This window comes from Pelobates fuscus, chromosome 7, assembly GCF_036172605.1.
Source record: "Pelobates fuscus isolate aPelFus1 chromosome 7, aPelFus1.pri, whole genome shotgun sequence".
Lineage (NCBI taxonomy): Eukaryota > Metazoa > Chordata > Amphibia > Anura > Pelobatidae > Pelobates > Pelobates fuscus.
Window position 1 is genome coordinate 141,435,997 of NC_086323.1, and position 18,318 is coordinate 141,454,314.

At 43.0% G+C, this 18,318-nt stretch overlaps 1 protein-coding gene across 1 annotated transcript in view; it reads left to right on the forward strand.

The window, feature by feature from the left end:
• The first annotated feature begins 13,453 nt into the window (after positions 1–13,453).
• Positions 13,454–18,318, forward strand: part of IHO1 (interactor of HORMAD1 1) — a 40,845-nt gene continuing 35,980 nt past the window's right edge. The window contains exons 1-2 of the mRNA XM_063428146.1: positions 13,454–13,509; positions 14,601–14,754. Of these exons, the coding sequence (XP_063284216.1) occupies positions 13,454–13,509; positions 14,601–14,754 (210 nt within the window). The remainder of the gene's footprint in view (positions 13,510–14,600; positions 14,755–18,318) is intronic.

An 18,318-nucleotide genomic window follows, 5' to 3' on the forward strand; every position in this document is an offset into this window, starting at 1 on the left:
ATCTCTGTACCACCTCTAATCTCTCCAATGTTCCATTTCCTCTATCTGACCACCATCTGCTGTCCATTGATATCCGCATACCCCGTAACCAAAGTACACCACCCTCACCACAGTCTTGCACAAACCTACATTGTCTTGACCTACAGCAATTCTCCACCAACCTCCAAAGTCTCCTTTCACATATCTAAATTCTCAACTGCCCTAACACTGCAACCTCCCTCTACAACTCCACTCTCTCCTCTCAACTAGACATCATGGCACCTCCTACACTTAAACGTACGAAGCGCCCCCCAATTACAACCCTGGCACACCAAGCTGACCCGACACTTCCAAAAATGTTCCAGAACTGCTGACTGCTGCTGTAGAAAGTCTCACTCTGTGTCTGACTTCCTCTGCTATAAATGTATGCTGTGCTCCTACAGTCTTTCCTTTTCAAAAGAAAACTACTTCAATACACTCATAGCCACACTCTCCCGTGAGCCCAACAACCTTTTTTATGCTTTTAACTCTCTCCTGCGCCCCGTCGTGCCTCCTCCTCCTACCAACTTGACCGCCACAAACTACTAACCTTTCCACTAACCACACTCCCTCAGCTGTCCTATGCTCATTTGCACCTGCTACAGCAGAAGAGGTTTCTGCTCTACTCAGTTCCTCCCACCCCACCACCTGTTCCCTTGATCCTATTCCCTTGTATCTCATCCGTACTTTGTCTCCTCTTGCTCTGCCTCTCACTAAAATTTTCAATCTCTCCCTCTCCTCTGGAACATTTCCTCTACCCTTCAAACATGCAACTGTAACCCTGTGTCAGGGGTGGCAGTCCGGTCCCAGTATACTTGGTCTTGATAGTAGGAGTCAATGTGTAGAAATGGATTATCAGGGCCTGGTGCATGGTAACCACATGCCCCCTGGTGTTGAGCAACAGCATTTGTGCGGCCACATACCAATGCTCTGATGCAGCTTCTGCGGATCCCAGGTGCCAGATGACAATATGCAGACCTCCCAGGATCTGAATAGAGATGCTCTGCAGCAGATATGTATCCAGTACTAGAAAAAAGGCAAGACTATAACAGGCACCAAAGAAGATAGCAAGACAAGACTAGAAGAACCCAGAACCGGAGAAGGACAGAAAGCAAAACCCAGAACATGTACACAATACATAAGGAAAACATGGACAGGGCAGGACTGTACATGAAATGGGAATACAAGACAAAACGAGGAGACATAACTAAGTACTAATATGTGCAATAAACATTGGAGATTTAGACACACATAAATGGCCAAGATGTATGCAGCCCACCACTGCGTCAAAGTACTCCAATTACCGTGGGTCCTAACTGGCTAGATATGCATGACTAAATAAACAATAATAAAGCACACACAGCACTTACCTGCAAAGAAAGGAGAAGGTAATGAAACCAGTGCCTGCAGGACCAGACTGAAACAAAAAGGATTAATGGGAAAGGAACAGGTGTGGCAACAAAAAACAAACATTTAAAGGAATCCAAGAGACTTGGAAATCCAGGAACGGAATACAGGAATGAACCCAGAAAACCAGACATGAAAAAGAGAACCAGAAAAAACAAGAAAAACTAAACAAGAATTGTAAAAAGAGTACTGGATACCAGAAGCCATTGCCAGAAATGATCCACAACCAGGAACAGGATGTGACACCCCGATTCTGAAAAAGCCCATTCTTGATCTTAATTCCCCGTCCAACTGCCGTTTGTCTCCAAGATCCTTGAGATAGTTGTGTATGCGAGATTGACAGACTTCCTCGAATCCAACTCTCTGCTTGACCCGCTTCAATCTGGATTTCGCGCTCGTCACTCTGTTAAAAAAGCTGTGACCAAAGTATCCAATGATCGTATCACTGCAAAATCCCATGGCCACTACTCTATCCTAATTCTCCTTGACCTTTTTGCTGCTTTTGACACTGTTGATCATCAACCGCTTCTTATTATCCTCCGTAATCTCGGTTTTCCGAGATACCGCAATCTCCTGGTGCTCTTCCTACCTCTCCCACTGCTCATTTCATGTTTCTTTCTTGGGCTCTGCTTCTTCTCCCCAACCCCTCTCTGTTGATGTTCCCCAAGGGTCTGTCCTGGGTCCCTATTGTTCTCAATCTGCACTGCCTCCCTTGGTAAACTCATCAGCTCCTTCAGCTTCCAGTATCATTTCTATGCGGATGACACACAAATGTATCTGTCCTCCATTGATTTCTCACCACCCCTCTTGACTCGTTTCTCTAAATGCCTTTCTGCTATTTCTAACTGGATGGCTGCTCATTTCCTTAAACTGAACCTGTCCAAAACAGAACTTCTGGTCTCTCCTCCCTCAAGTGTTGCTACTCCCTTGTATGTGTCACTCCAAGTCAATTGCGCCACCATCCGCTCTACCTCTAGGGCTCGCTGCCTAGGTGTTCTCTTTGAGTCCAACTTCTCCTTCACTCCGCATATCCAATCAATCGCCAAATCCTGCCGCTTTCATCTCAAAAATATTGGGCTGCTCTACTCCAGTGTGGATTCCCATTCACAATTGCTGAGAGGAAGTGATCTGAGATCACTACCTCTATGTGCTGCAATGCATAAATTGAGGATTGTTCTTCACCAACCTTTCGTATTAGCAGATATCTGTAGTTTCACTGGACTCCTGATAGGCCAGAGCCTGTTTGGCGCTGTCATCCTTGAGTGCCGTGCAAAGACACCTCGAATGCCGTGCATGGCACACGTGCCATAGGTTGCTGACCCCTGCCCTACTCCTTCTAGCATGTTAGCTCATTGAGCAGGGCCCTCAATCTCTCTGTCCCTGTGTGTGCAACTCATCTGCTTACAAATACTTGTCTGTTAGTCCACCCATTGTACAGCGCTACGGAACTTGTTGGTGCTTTATAAATAATAATACTAATCCTGCCATACAATGATATAAATATAGTGTATAGTCGGGGGGCGGAGTTTGCCGCCGAGCCGAGCGGACACACCAGCCACGAGCTCCGAACCGGCAGGCAGAACCCGGGGGTCACAACGCAGACTACCAAGCCCACACTCACCAGAGGGTGCACCACCCACGTCGGGGGTGCCCCGCTGAGCAAATCGACACCACCCTGGTGTCTGCAGACCCCGGGAACGCAGAGATCTCAATGCGGCCTAATGGGGCTGAGGCAGGGGGGAGACGGCCGCTCCCCTCTCGGCCAGAGCCCACAAGCGATCTTACCTCAGAGTACCCCCCCCCCCTCTGGACCGGTGGGGGACATCCCGGTCCCCTCTGGACGCATGGACCAGCATGGAACATGGGCATACCAGCCACGAGCAATGAAGGGGCAACAGACCCACGAGGTACAGCCAATATGGCCGCCCGACCTGAGAGGAGAAAGCGGAGCACATGCCCAGAGGCGCACACATCCCCAATAGAGATATTTGACAGGACCTGCGCTGGCCTCAGGGCAGCACTGCAAAGTCGAGGGGTGACTCTCCGCCAAGCGGATCTAATGGTGGCCTCCTGGATACGACCAGCAGCGCGACGCAGGTACTACAAGCAGGCACACCGAGCATCCAAGATGGCCGTCAGGCACCATAGACACCGGAGGGCCTCGCGGCAGGACTCGGCACCAGGCCTCTCGGGCTCACGCATCCATCTGCACACAAGCAATACCAAGACCACAAACCCAGCGACGCACACAAATAAAGTGCCTGACCTTAAACCCGGCTATCAGTGCAGCACCGGGCGCCTCTTCTCAACAGCGGCCACAACGCAAGCGACTGTGAGACAGCACACCAAAAAGAGACGCACTAAAACGGACTCCCGAAACGGAGATACAGAGATGGCCTCCAGGACGGGCATCGGCTGAGGCAATATGGACAGATGCGTGGTGAGGCTCACGGCCCAAGACCCTGCACACAATGCAGAGACTCTCTCCTCCCAAAGCTCACTGCATGTCAGACTCATTACACCTGTTTACTTACACTTAGCACTACTCTGCCCCATTTTGATTTTCATTTGTTTGTTGTTTATTGCGCAAAATAGGCATGTGCCATCAATGCTGGTTTGCATTACATCACATAATGCTGCTTCCACTAGCTTTTCATAGCACACTAAATGCAAACCGCATATTTATAAACGTAAGCGCAACTAATATAATTATAAGCGACGCTACCCTAGCAGGTTATAACATATAAGCGAACTGTCTAACTTCCACAGATACATATGTACTAGCTAACTAGCTAGCGTTGTATTACACTACCTGTACTATCTATGTTGATTTTCACATAATTCACACATAAACCAAGCCTGTTTGTATAATATATTTACATTTCGACTGTTGCTTTAACGTTACATTAATTTAGCCTGATAAAACAAAAAAAAAATTGTGCCAGTTAATCGTATACCCCGCATGTTAAGCGTGGGAAATCCCTGAGGATTGCTTTTGGGGCACCTCAAGCTTACCTGTCTTATTTTCGTGCACTACAAAAATAAAGAATTTAAAAAAAAAAAATATAGTGTATAGTCATCCTTCCATACAATGATATAAATATAGTGTATACTAATCCTGCCATACAGTGATAGGAATATAGTGTATACTAATCCTGCCATACAATGATCGAAATATAGTGTATGCTAATCCTGCCATACAGTGACAGAAATATAGTGTATTCTAATCCTGCCATACAATGATAGAACAATAGTGTATGCTAATCATGTCATACAATGATAGAAAAATAGTGTATGCTAATCCTGCTATACAGTGATATGAAATATAGTGTATACTAATCCTGCTATATAATGATAGAAATATAGTGTATACTAATCCTGCCACACAATGATAGAAATATAGTGTAAACTAATCCTGCCACACAATGATCGAAATATAGTGTATACTAATCCTGCCATACAGTGATAGGAATATAGTGTATACTAATCCTGCCATACAGCGATAGGAATATAGTGTATGCTAATCCTGCCATACAATGATAGAAATATAGTGTATACTAATCCTGCCATACAGTGATATGAAATATAGTGTATACTAATCCTGCCATATAATGATAGAAATATAGTGTATACTAATCCTGCCACACAGTTATATGACATGTAGTGGAGACTAATGAGTCACAGCTAGATATCCCCAATTAAAAAAAAAAAAAAAAATACAAATGTGTCCCTGTTATTATGTGCATTGCTGTTACTCTAAGAAAAAATCCCCTCTCCTTTGTGCATGACATCTAATTCCACATCTTGGTTCTAAATGTGTGAACACAATTCCAGATAGGACTTTTGAATAAACAGAATGAGAGAAAAATATGTATGTTGTAATAATAATAATAATAAAAAAAAATAAATATATATATATATATATATATATATATATATATTATGAAGAGTAAGTCCTACTTATTTTCTGTCTGTATACAAATACTTGTACAACATTCACCCACTGTGTGTGAAACACTGTTCTAATCCACTCTTGTCATGAACTTTTAGAAAAACAAGACATGTGCATAGTCGCCTTTGCGGCATATGCTTAAACCCAACACCAATCTGCATAAAAACATGGACACTATATTTTTTTATTTATTTTTTGGTAAAAATTATCACAGCTCCTCTAGGAAATTTGAAAAAATATGGGGTCTGTGGGGGGACTGCCTACTCGCGGATTAGGATAAGCACGGGTCGGGAGACGCTTGTGCCCCCGTACAACGAATCTGGAGCTTTGGCCGCTCGCGCCCCATCCCCTCTCCCCCGTGTTCTCCCCTTTGATCTCCTCCCTACTCATTCCCTTCCGGGAGCGACCCCCTCTCTTTCTCACTTTCTCTCTCTATTCTTTATCTACTCTTCCTGTCCTATATGTTGTATAGGACTTTTTGATACATAGCTTACCGACAAGCCAAACACCAGCGACTTTCGCATACATAGGCAGTAAACGGGCAAACACTAAGCCAAGCACGGGACAGGTACCTATTACTCAAGCGAAGCATTCACCAATAATGATCCACACGCTTCGGATGCAGCCTGTACTAAATGGTTCGCCACGGAATTAGGACCAACCGAGACTCCTCCGACTTTGGAGATCCTAGGGTCCAGACAGGCGGGTATCAAGGAAAGCCAGATCATTGTTCTCTTGTTTTCGAGAACTCAGTTATAAAGGTTATAATGCATAACACGACCATGATAATAGGTACCCAGAATACTGGACGTTTTGCTTTGTTAATTATAATGTAATTGAAAAACCTTGACAGACTGAACAAGCCAGTCACTTATGTTTGATGCATTACATGTTGTTTAAGATTTTTGCCTTCCTTACGAATCAATTATGCTACACTATATGTTTGACGCAGCGGCTTATTCACAAGTTTCATATTATTGATGTGCTGCAGTCTTTGTCAATGCAAAAATAAAGAATTAAAAAAAAAAAAGTATCACAACTTTTATTGATAATATGTTTTAACAAGTAAAATTAAGGTAATTGTCAACACCATGCCAACATTGACATGTAAATCCAGCATCCTGCCTTTATACAATTAAACCCTTGACAATGACCCACTTACAAAAACAATAAATCCTAACAACATTATAACACCATATAATTAATGTTGAACACATAATTATTGCCACCAAGGGCATTCATTTTCACAGTTCCACAATTCTAGGGGTATACCGAGATACCCCTACACACCCAGGTTCTGAGCTACCAACGAGCCCAAACCTACCAAACCAGTCCAAAGGCCTACCTATTTTCCATGAACTAAACATTTTACCTCATATCAATGCGACCGACCCCCCAACTTTTCTCTCCATCCCCCGCCACCGTGACCAAAACTGGAGAAAATAAAGGGAGGGAGGGTGGGACAAGTAAGGGCAGCTTAATTAAAATGTCCCTTTAACCTAAAATGGCACCTTTATATATTGCCTGGTAACTCCACCCACAATGTTATTTTTTAACCAATCCCACACACCCACGTCACTATATACCTGTCTCCTATCAATGTCAAGGCCCACTCCCCCTAACTACGCTGGTACATAGGCTACAAAACCAAGCTATGATTGTGTAGTCAACATCTCTATTACTTTTCACAGCCTGGTTCGCAAAAACTGTGAGTGTCAGCGAATGGATAGTAGCTGTGGTATAGCTGCTATCAGCTTATTCAGTAACGCCCCTCATTAAATAATGTGAATGGAATCGCTACAAGGAATTTTACCACATGACAGGAGGCTTCATATTTGCATAACTCTCTTTACTGAAAATCTCCAGCAGCACAGAAACAGAACAACCAATCAGAAAAAAGTCAGTGGATATACAAAAGGCCCTGTCTATGACATGACTTCCTCTTTCTTTGCTGCTTCAGCCTGGCACAGGTCAGAGTATTTTGTCTCTCCTGATTACTTAGCATTTAAAAGATTGTAATTATTTTGTCTCATCTCAACTTGCTCTATATTCCCTGGCTCTCCTATACCTGTCTCTATTTATATTTGACGGTTATTTAGTGTAAATTGTCTCCTTATTCTGTCACTGTTACTACTGGTGTGTTTTTCCCCTCACCGCGGTCCGCGGGCGTCACGGCTGCCAGTGCCGCGCCCGCTCCGCGGACCTATTGGGGATCAGTGCTGTGTTCCACTAATTGTATAGGACGGTTTGGGGGGAGGCCAGGTCACTTACTCCACAGTGTTTCAGCGGGCCCGCGACTGCTAGGGCTTGGCTGAGATTTGCGCATGAACGGCGGCCATCTTGGAACTCGCGGGTATCGCAAGATTTACGGCAGCCATTTTCCCTCTACTTTTACAGATCAGGAATCACCCGATGTGCACCTTTAGCATTGTATTTTAAAGACTTGCTTCAACACACTGTCTAACCTGTACACAACTAAAATCATCTACATATGCTCCCATATATATATATATACTGGATGTTTAAACACTGCCTGTCAGTTTACAGTACAATACTACAATACCATTCTGCTGGCTGGATATGATTTACATGAAGAATTATTAAGGAAACTGAGTGTATTACATATTTCCCTTCACAGGGATATATATCTATATTTACTGTACCTAGTGTACATTTATGAATGTGGGTGTCCTCTGGGTTTTCATGGCACACCACCTGGGGTGACCCCCCAGATATGCATTCAATGCTTATAAGGTGCCAAAAATTATAACGTGGGTGTCCTCTGGGTTATCATGGCACACCACCTTTGGTGAAACCCAGCCATATGCACGAGGGTCCTGCAGACGCATACCTTAAGGGAACAAGCCCCCAAGCGCTTTAAGAATACCTCTGATTTTCACGTGCATACAGCTCTGGCATACAACTGTGGTGAGCCCGGCTATCACCTCACAACATTACCAGACAGTCACACCTGCACCACCGCTCACAGTAGCCAGATTATACTGATAGAGGTGAACTTGGCACTAAATTCATACACTCAGACAATTCAGGCCATACAACCTGGGTGATCCCCAGTTGCACCTAGAGTCTTGCACTCTTATGTGCTGACCCTCCCACCACTACCCCCACTAACTGTCACTGTCTCCCAACAGGACGGGAACGAGTCATGGAGGACACTCAGCAACCGACCCAAGACTTTCAGGCACTGATAAACGCTGCGGTAGCGGCTTCAGTGGAGAAGGCTCTGTTACAAGCTCTACCCGAAACCCACGGTGACACAAGTTCCCCAGACTTGATGGAGGCTTCGGGTTCAGAAGTCTCCAAGTCAAAGCGGCAATGGAAGGGCGGCAGCCCCCCCCCCCACTAAGGCCAAGGGAAAGACACCCATCAAACGGAGCAAGCGGTCAGAGCACCGGGAAGCCAAACCCCATCCGCCACCATCTTCCGACGAGGAAGACTATTACCCACCGCGCACCATGGACGTGGTAGACGAGTGGCACGAAGATGGCTCACCATCAGAGGAAGAGGAATGGCAAGATCTACCCCAAACTTCCTCGAAGTACGTTAGGATAACTACTCGGTGAAGACGGTCGAGGCAGAGATGGCCTGAGTGGCACTAAACCCAGTGCGGACGAAGACGGAATGTTCCTGGACGGACAAGGAATCCCACTCTTCGACCCCCGCAACATCCGGCACCCACGATCTTCAGAGTGGAGCCTCCCCGACCACCTAGCACATTTTGTGCACTATTGGCTGCGCAAACCCTTGGAGAAGGAGGTTCGCGCACGCCCTAGGCCACTGCTACCGGACAAAGTGTCAGTTACTCCCGAATTCGACACCACTGTGGTAGTCTTTATGTCACGCTCAGGGAGAGATCCTCGCAAAGGTGTGGAGAAAGGCCTGAAGGCGGCGCAAGATAAAGTACTTGACTTGCTCGGCCACATTGCAAAGATGCTCTACTTTGCGGCTCTGGCACTCAACCAGGGAACACAACTCGACCCTAACGCTATCCGAGAATGGGCTCAACGCTCAATATGCCTCCTGGGTAACGCAAATGCGGCACTATACGCCGAAAGATGCAAATCTGCACTGATCCGCATCGACAACAAGCTCATGGACCTAGGATAGAAGGAATTTGGCCCAGAAGCAAAGGGCCTACTATTTGGCAAATCTTTCATAGCAAAACTCAAAAAACATGCAAATTTATTCACCACCCTGAACAAAGCTCAGACCTCGCTAAAGCAGGTTTTCCGTGCCCCTACTGGAAGAGGTGTTTTTGGGAGGGCTGTTTGGCAGCGGAGGCGAGCCACCAGCCGCTTCTGGTCATCGGGTTCCAGATTGTACCCACAGTCATCACACTTCTTCCCATCTACTGCGCAGAGGACCTCGTCCTACAGAGGCTTCAGAGGACGGGTACGCGGTCGCTTCTCTACTGGTGAGTCCTCCTACCTGCCTAACTGTTTCCAACTTTTCTTACAGAATTGGAAGATGAGTACCAAAGACACCTGGATTCTCCAGACAGTACAAGGCTATGTCATAGAGTTTTACTCAGAACCCGTTCAGGTCACCCTTCCACCTCCAATACACATGTCGGCGGAACAGGACCGCCTCGTAGACGAGGAAACCGGCACCCTCTTCAAGAAGTGCGCAGTGCAATACGCTCACAGAGGGGAAGGCTTCCCCAGCAATATCTTCCTGGTCAAGAAGAAGACAGGAGATTACAGACCGGTCATCAACCTGAACAGACACTTCAAGATGGAAGGAATTCATCTGCTATTAAACCTTCTCATCGAGAACGACTGGTTTATACGTCTGGACCCCAAGGACGCATACCTGTCGGTACCCGTCAATCTAAACTGCCATTGATTCCTCCGATTCCGATGGAGAGGACAAACATGCCAGTTTACATGTCTGCCATTTGTCCTCAGTTCGGCTCCGTGATGCTTCACAAAGCTGCTGAAACCAGTGATGGCTCACATCCGGACTTTGGGCGTGCGATGTCTCGTGTACCTGGACGACTTGCTAATTTTTTGCGAACCCGCTTCCAGGCTACGATTGCAGACGAAATTTGTCGTTCACTTTCTGGAATCTTTGGGTTTCGGAGTGAACAGACAAAAGTCGTCTCTCTCTCCTTCCCAGTCGGTTCAGTTCCTCGGTTTCGATATCGACTCGAAGAACTGCGTACTACGTCTTCCTACAGCAAAGATAGCTTCTATACGGAAAGAAATCAGACGTGCCCTACGGATGGATACAATTCCTCTCAGGATGCTCGCTCGGATTGTGGGACTCCTTTCCTCCTCCATACAAGCTATATTTCTCGGACCACTACATTGCCATGCAGCGCCTGAAGGCGAGATACCTACGCACCGGTCACTTGTGCAACCACTGGATTCCACTTTCAACAGACGTAAGGATGGAACTCTGATGGTGGCTACTTCACATACAAGTGATCTTTGGCTTTTCCCCCGATTTCATTGTGGAGTAGGACGCCAGCCTCTGGGGCTTGGGCACCCACTGCGCGGTTGACTCCACAGGGGGTCCTTGGCAAGTGGAGGAGACCGATCTACACATCAACTGTCTAGAATTGATCGCAGGATCCTTCACCATCCACAGCCTGGCCAAAGACATGTCGAACTGCTGCATCCTACTCCGCATGGACAATATCTCAGCGGTACAAAATATTAACCGCCTGAGAGGGGCCAGATCTCGAGCTCTCACAGAGGCCACAAAGGACATTTACAAATTTTGCCTATATGGGAACATCACGCTGCGGGCGGAATACCTACCAGTAATCACCAACCTGACGGCGGATTAATTCTCGCGCCACTGGCGAGAAAACAGCGATTGGCAACTCAACATCTCAATATTCCAAGAATTAAAACAGTGGAAGGATCCACTACTGCTAGTGGAAGCGGCGGATGCATTCCTGCAAACGTGGCCGAGCCACGGAGTATATGCGTTCCCACCGTTCTCCATGATAGCACTGGTGCTTCGGTACACACGCACCCACAGAATATCACTCCGGCTCATAGCCCCACTCTGGCAGAGTCAAGCGTGGTTTCCGGACCTACTGGAGATGTTCCATGAGACTCCACTTTTACTACCAGCCTTCCCTCTACTTCTAATGGGACCACGAGGGGAATCCCACACCCTCGTCCTAGAGCAAAGCTAGACCTAGTAGCCAGGACGATTTAAGGGGATCCTGGTCGGTTCACGGCCTATCACAATCAGCTAAAGACCTCCTATGGAATTCATGGGCTCCCGGCACCAGGAAATGCTATATCTCCACATGGTCCGCCTGGAGTAGTTGGTGTTTGGAAAGGGATTCTGATCCCTTTACTGCCCCTATCCCACTAATCCTCAACTATCTGTCACAACGGTTTTTGTTAGGTCGATCATACCGATCCCTCAACGTGGTTAGATCAGCCATATCGGCTGCACACGTCCCAGTACAAGGCATTCCACTGGTTTGTCGGCTACTGCGGGGTGCCAAATTGTCGAGACCTCCAGCACCGAAATATTTACGCCTGTGGCATGTGGATGTAGTACTGAGTTTCCTTAGAGATTGGCCGGATAACACGTATCTTTCGCTGAAACAGCTTTCAGCCAAACTTACCCCCTTATTATGTCTCGTCTTGTTTCGGCGGGTGGCAGATGTTAGGGCGTTCGACGTGGATGGTTTCTCCATCACTCCAGAAGGGGTTACCTTCTCGATATTGCGTCATACTAAGTCAGACTCCTCTTCGGTTTTCTACCCATATACCCATTTCTACCCATATTTTATAACAGACCCCAGACTATGTGTGGTCAGGACATTACTGAGATATACCGGTCTCAGCTCCCCCCGAACTACTTCAGCAGGTCAGCTCCTGATTTCATACGTAAAACCTCATGGACCGGTGTCTACGACGACACTGGCCAGATGGGTCCGCTGGCTATTATCGTTAGCCGGCATTAAACCATGCTTTGGGGCCCACTCAGTCAGAGGTGCGGCCGTTTCACAAGCTTTATCAGCAGGAGCCTCTCTTGCCAATATTATGCGTTGTGCTGATTGGACATGCAAGAGTACGTTCAGGACGTTTTATTTTCGTCAGACATCTCATGCTTCTTTCACATTGGTTAATTCTCAGCGTTAAAAATGCAAATATGAAGCCTCCAGTCATGTGGAAAATTGAAGATTATATTAGCTTTAGTGTACTAATAATCTTAATTTTAGTAATGACAGGAGGCGAATATTTCCCACCCTACTTGGCCCTCCCAAATTGTAGTTTTTTTTAGACTATGATGATGTTATTTACGTTTTCTGAGGAATATATCTGACTATATTATTGTGTATCTCGTTGCCATAGAACTATGACTAATTGAATAAGTTTGCTATTTATCATAAAATGCTCAATGTGTTGTTTCATGATCATGATGTTCATTATATGCGGGCAAATTGACACTTCAGATATCTTTCACTTTTTTCTTTTTCTTTCAGTGTGATTTGTTTATCCTCAAGAGAAGGATTTGTTTCCCGTGTTTCTCCACAAAAGACCTATCTGGAATTGGAATACTACTGTTTGATTGGATTTTTTGGGACTTATGTTTATAGTCACGTTACATGTGTTTCTTACCTGTCGTTTTTCTAAAGAGGGAGTGATGTCATAGACGTCATTTGTATATCCACTGACTTTTTTCTGATTGGTTGTTCTGTTTCTGTGCTGCTGGAGATTTTCAGTAAAGAGAGTTATGCAAATAGTTACCTCCTGTCATTACTAAAATTAAGACTATTAGTACACTAAAGCTAATATAATCTTCAATTATCTACATATCCTGTAAACCAGTGGTCTCAAAGCACTGGCACCCTACATACTTTAAAGTGGTCCACAACCACCCTATCTCTGTTTGACCAGGACAGTCCTAGAGTAGAGTTTGAATCCCTTTATTTTTAATACTTTTGGCATGGAATTTGCTTTTTGATATTATTTGTTTGGCACATATTTAAAATGTTATTTGTAACACGTCTCTGATGTGTGATTAAAAAATTGCATCTATATATATCTTTTGTTTTTCTGTTTTTGGTCAGGCTTAAGAATGAATCTCAATGTGTGGAACATCAAAGACTTGTTTAGCATTCCACCAGGAACTGGGTGAGGGGTTTCTGTATTTATAATGTAATTTATTTTCTGCAAACTGGCACAGAATTTAAATCCTGAAAATATAAATGAAGAATTTAAGTGTGTTGAGTTTTTTTTACCATTAGCTGCTGGATATTCAAATGTGAACTTCTGTTTATGTGTCTTAAAGCAGACTCCCACATTTAAAAATACAGTGTTCAATTGGTTTTAAATACAAGCTGAAAAGTAGGTAGGTGTGTAATTTCTTCACCTTCTTATATTCGCATTAGATAGGCGAATACACAAATATATGTCAGCCAAGATCTTATTTGAACATTATACTGACCTGGAATGTTGAAAATTAGTTTATTTCAACAACAGACATAAAATGCTTCTCGCTCGGTTTTGATGTGTGTCATTTCATGCCAAAATGCATTTTCAGACAGTTACATATCAGTAAATTAAAGCATTCCCAGTGGTTTTAACTGATTAGAGTATGATCACAGAATCATTTGCTTTTGTAATGCAGAAAGCAAAACTATGAAAGATATGTTTTCTGGTTGCCTACCAAGAATAAACATGAATAGTATGATACCAAGCATTAGAATACTATAGCTGCTCGGATATGACCCTTTAGAAAAAAAGTATATATTCAATATAGAATTGGAAAGTTAAAACCTGAACATTCAGGGCATTCAAACTTATTTCTGATTTGTGTATGTTTCACCTGGCCTTTCTTGAACCATCTCAGTGCCCTTAATGATGCAATTTAAATATTTCCGTTTTTGGGAAACAGACATGTTTACATTGCAATGTTAAAGGGACACTGTAGGCACCCAGATCACTTTAGCTCATTGAAGGGGGGGATGATTCCTATAGTGTTAGAAATACAGCTTTGTATTTCTAACACTATAGTGTACCTTTAAATACTGTTATGTTTTTTTTAAATTAATTTTTATCTGTACTTTTCTGCCAGGTTCCCAAGATATTTAACCATTAATATTCCAGTGATTACTAATGTTATGGATTCCAGATCTTCAGTTCACTTTCCTTTCTGGAGCTAATTATTTTAATGTAAAAATGGTACTTATAAGAAGCACTTAATTTCATATGATTGATTACAGGACAAGCAAGTCTTCAGGCAAAAATAGTACTGGTGACCAATCAAGCCTGACAGATTCACAGTTTTTGTTCAGTTCTCAGTTTTGCCCAGATAATTCACAGCCTTCATTAGCAGAGTACAAGCAGCCAAGAAATTCTCAACAAAACTCTGAGGATGTAAGTGATAAAATGTTTACGATAGCAATGCTTAATTTTTCTATCACTCTCCCCACTCCGTCATATTCTCCTTTTGACTGTCTGTTACAGGAGATCCTTGAAAGGCCGGGGCATTCTTGCAATTTATTATACAAAGTTATACAAGTACATCAAACAGGGTTTTCTAATATATGTATGATCATGGAATAAGGGCAAAAATCTGATCAGTAATATTCATAAAAAATATATCTGTCCAGTGAGTATATAATAATAGCGTGTGTCCTTTAAACAATATTGTTGATACGCTTGGCAGTTTGATGAGGCCTGTAAAGCATAGAGAAATGTAAAGTTACACTTCCATAAAGTTATAAACATGAACAGGGACACATGTTCAAACAACGCAATACTTAAAACCCCCTCTGCACCCATGACATTCTTTTCCACCAACAGAGTATTATCCCTAAAGATTTGTTTGAAATAAAAGTGACATTATGTTGGAATATAATGAAACCTTGATGATTTTTGACACTACTGTACCGATATTCATGTGATATTTTCTTTCTTAATAATCACTTCAAGCATCATAACCACCACAGCCTGCTGTGGTGGCTACGGTGCCTCAAGTGCCCTGGCGCCCCAATTGTGAGTCTAATGGTTAGAACGTTTTAACTTCTTACTTGGATTCTGCTGGGCGCCTCTTTGCATTTCACCTACTGCCAGAAGCACCTACGCACTGAAGATCTTCGCTCTCAATAAGAGCTTCCATCTCTACATCTTCAGTAGTTGAGACTGGGAGTGGTGCCCAACGGACCCAAGGTATGAAGTCAAAACATTCTTTTTTTTTTTCTTTTTTTTTTTTACTTGACAGAGCATAAGTAAACACAGTTGCATCACAGCTTTCGCCGACATGAATAAACACAGTTGCATCACGGCTTACGCAGAAGCCCATGTAATCACGGTACTGGCCAACATGTGCTTTACTGAATATAAACATTAAGCTGTGTAGCCGTAGGTCATCTTGTCTCTGTGTCAAGAGTTTTTTTTTTTTTTTTTTAAAACAGTAACTGATTAATATCATACATTGCATGTAGGTGCACTACCATTTAAATGTATAATAAACATTGGAAAACGCAATAATGGTGTCACATTTGTTGACCTCTAAAGTGGGCTTTATATAGTGTACAGTGCCTAGGTAGGTTTGTATCCTACTTCTGCTTAGCACATTATAGCTTGTGTTGTCACCAAGAGGAAGTCAAAACATTCTAAAACGATTTGATTCCTTATGACGCTAGCCGTAAGCTGTAGTGGTCGTGGTGCATGGAGTGTTTCTTTAAAGACGTAGAGTCCTTAAAGTTTTGCATACAGTCAACTCTTAGCTCATAGAGTGGCTTAGAAATGCAGTGATTTGTAAAATTTGCACAGTTCTAAGCCTGCCCCTCAGTGTTGAGAATTTCAGGATCTCCAGGAGCTTTGTTCAGTTTTACATGCACTGTGTGCTCTCTTTCCTTCCAAAAGGGAAACTGAACTGTGGACTGCACATGCGGGGGCTTCAGCTGCACATAGCCTAACTCATTAAAAAATGTGCACTCAGCTATCAGTAAACTGATAGCAACTGGCATTGTACAGAGCAGCTCCACTTGTCCTATATGATAATGGAAATTATGGGAAAATTACCCCTTTCTGACCAGGGATGAGTCTGTCTGCATCAAGGGAAAGAAAGTAAATGTTAAAAAACAACATTTATTTAATGCATTATTTTTTACATTACATTAAAAATATAAGTTAATTTTTGCCCTGTAGTTTGTGTTTTAAAAAAAATGTTATCCTGCCTAATTGTTGCTGAACAATACTTTTTTACGTTTTTGCTTGCTGGATTAAGTAATAACTTTAATGATGTTGGCTTGTGTAATTTAAAATGTGTGTAGGGATAACATATGCCACTCATTGCAAAAATACAAATACATCTTTGCACATGCAACTGTTCTAGCATTAAACAATTACTTATATATATTCTGAATTTCAACAAAGCATATCATTACTCACAAAATCGTAGATATTTATGCAAATATTTCTTGCCTTGATCTGCACACACAAGAATGAGCCCATTCCAGTAATGTGTGATGTGTTGACAACCATTTATATCAAAGCAAAAGTAGGATAATATATGAAATGTTAGTACTAGCAGCAAATCCGTGACCTTAAACATGCAAGTTATTGGTGAGAATATTTGGATGTCAGTTATGTATGGTTCCTTACAAGGATCTGTTTATGCAGTTTGATATTTAGCTATATAGCTCCATCTGCAGTTTTCAATTTGTTTTGCATTTAATTAGTGGTGTATTAACTAAACAGTGTATTAAATGAGAACTGATTTTTCAAAGTCTTGGCAAAAAGTGTTGTGTTTATGTTGTAAATAAAGAACACAACTATAGTGGTATATAACTGAATCTAGCACAAAGCAGTTTACAATGTGCATGTTAGCACATGGCCTTTCATAATTTTTATTCCTTTCACTACTAAATGATTTCTCCAAAAAACAACCACCAGCATCCATTTTATTGTGTCCTAGGAAGAAAAGTTTCAAATGTATTTTTAGTTTCAGTATGCACAGGTAGCATATTATTTAATGGAAACTAAAACAAATACTTTTGTTGGACAGGAAAAATCTTAAAGTTACTCTATCTCTCTAAATATATATTTTGTGGTCGGAAACATAAAAGTAATATGCGTAATTTGAGTTAATGCAAAGTCGGTTGGGGTATGCCGTAACCAACGTACGCGTAGGCCTGTAATAAAAGAGGGCCCACTAAGGGTAATATATAATGCATAAGGGGTGCGGTGACCTGAAAAACAAGCATTGTCCAGGTAAGAGGGTGATTGGGTTTTTATAGGTCCACGATAGATTTAAACTCCTCCCACAAATACAGGCCTTTGGCCTTAAAACTTGTGGTTGGAAACATAATAGTAATATGCGTAATTCGTGTTAATGCAAAATTGATTGGGGTGTGCCGTAACCAACGTACGGGTAGGCCTGTAATAAAAGAGGACAAAAGTATCAACGGGAAACACACTTTATTGCAACAATTTACATAACCAAACTTTAAATGCTTTCCTCATTTCCTTCTCTGGATTAGGAATATATCTACAATAGACAGAAGATTTCTATCTCCCCAATCTTTTGATAATATGTGTTGGGATATTAGTGCTGGAAGCGGCGGAGGCTGCTCCTATCCTAAATGAATGCCCTAAGAATGATGCAGGGCCAAAACCTAATTTTCGTAATAGTGTTCTGATTTAAAATACGAATTTAGAAGTTGTGAGCGGGAATCTTTCAAGTGAAAGTTGTGGTAAGTAGTGGGTGGCCTGGTTGAGTGTGGGTAGATATGAATTTAGCATTTGAACAGGGCACCATTTGTTATCAGTAGGATACAGTGGGATGATGGATGGTTGACTTGTTTGATTAGTTTTAGACCTTCTTAGTTACAGTGCATAGTGATCGTGGAGCTATGTAATATCTGATATTTTAAGGCTTAACTCGCGGTCAGTTTGTTTGGTGACTGTAAATTTGCGGGGTCTCAAAAAGAC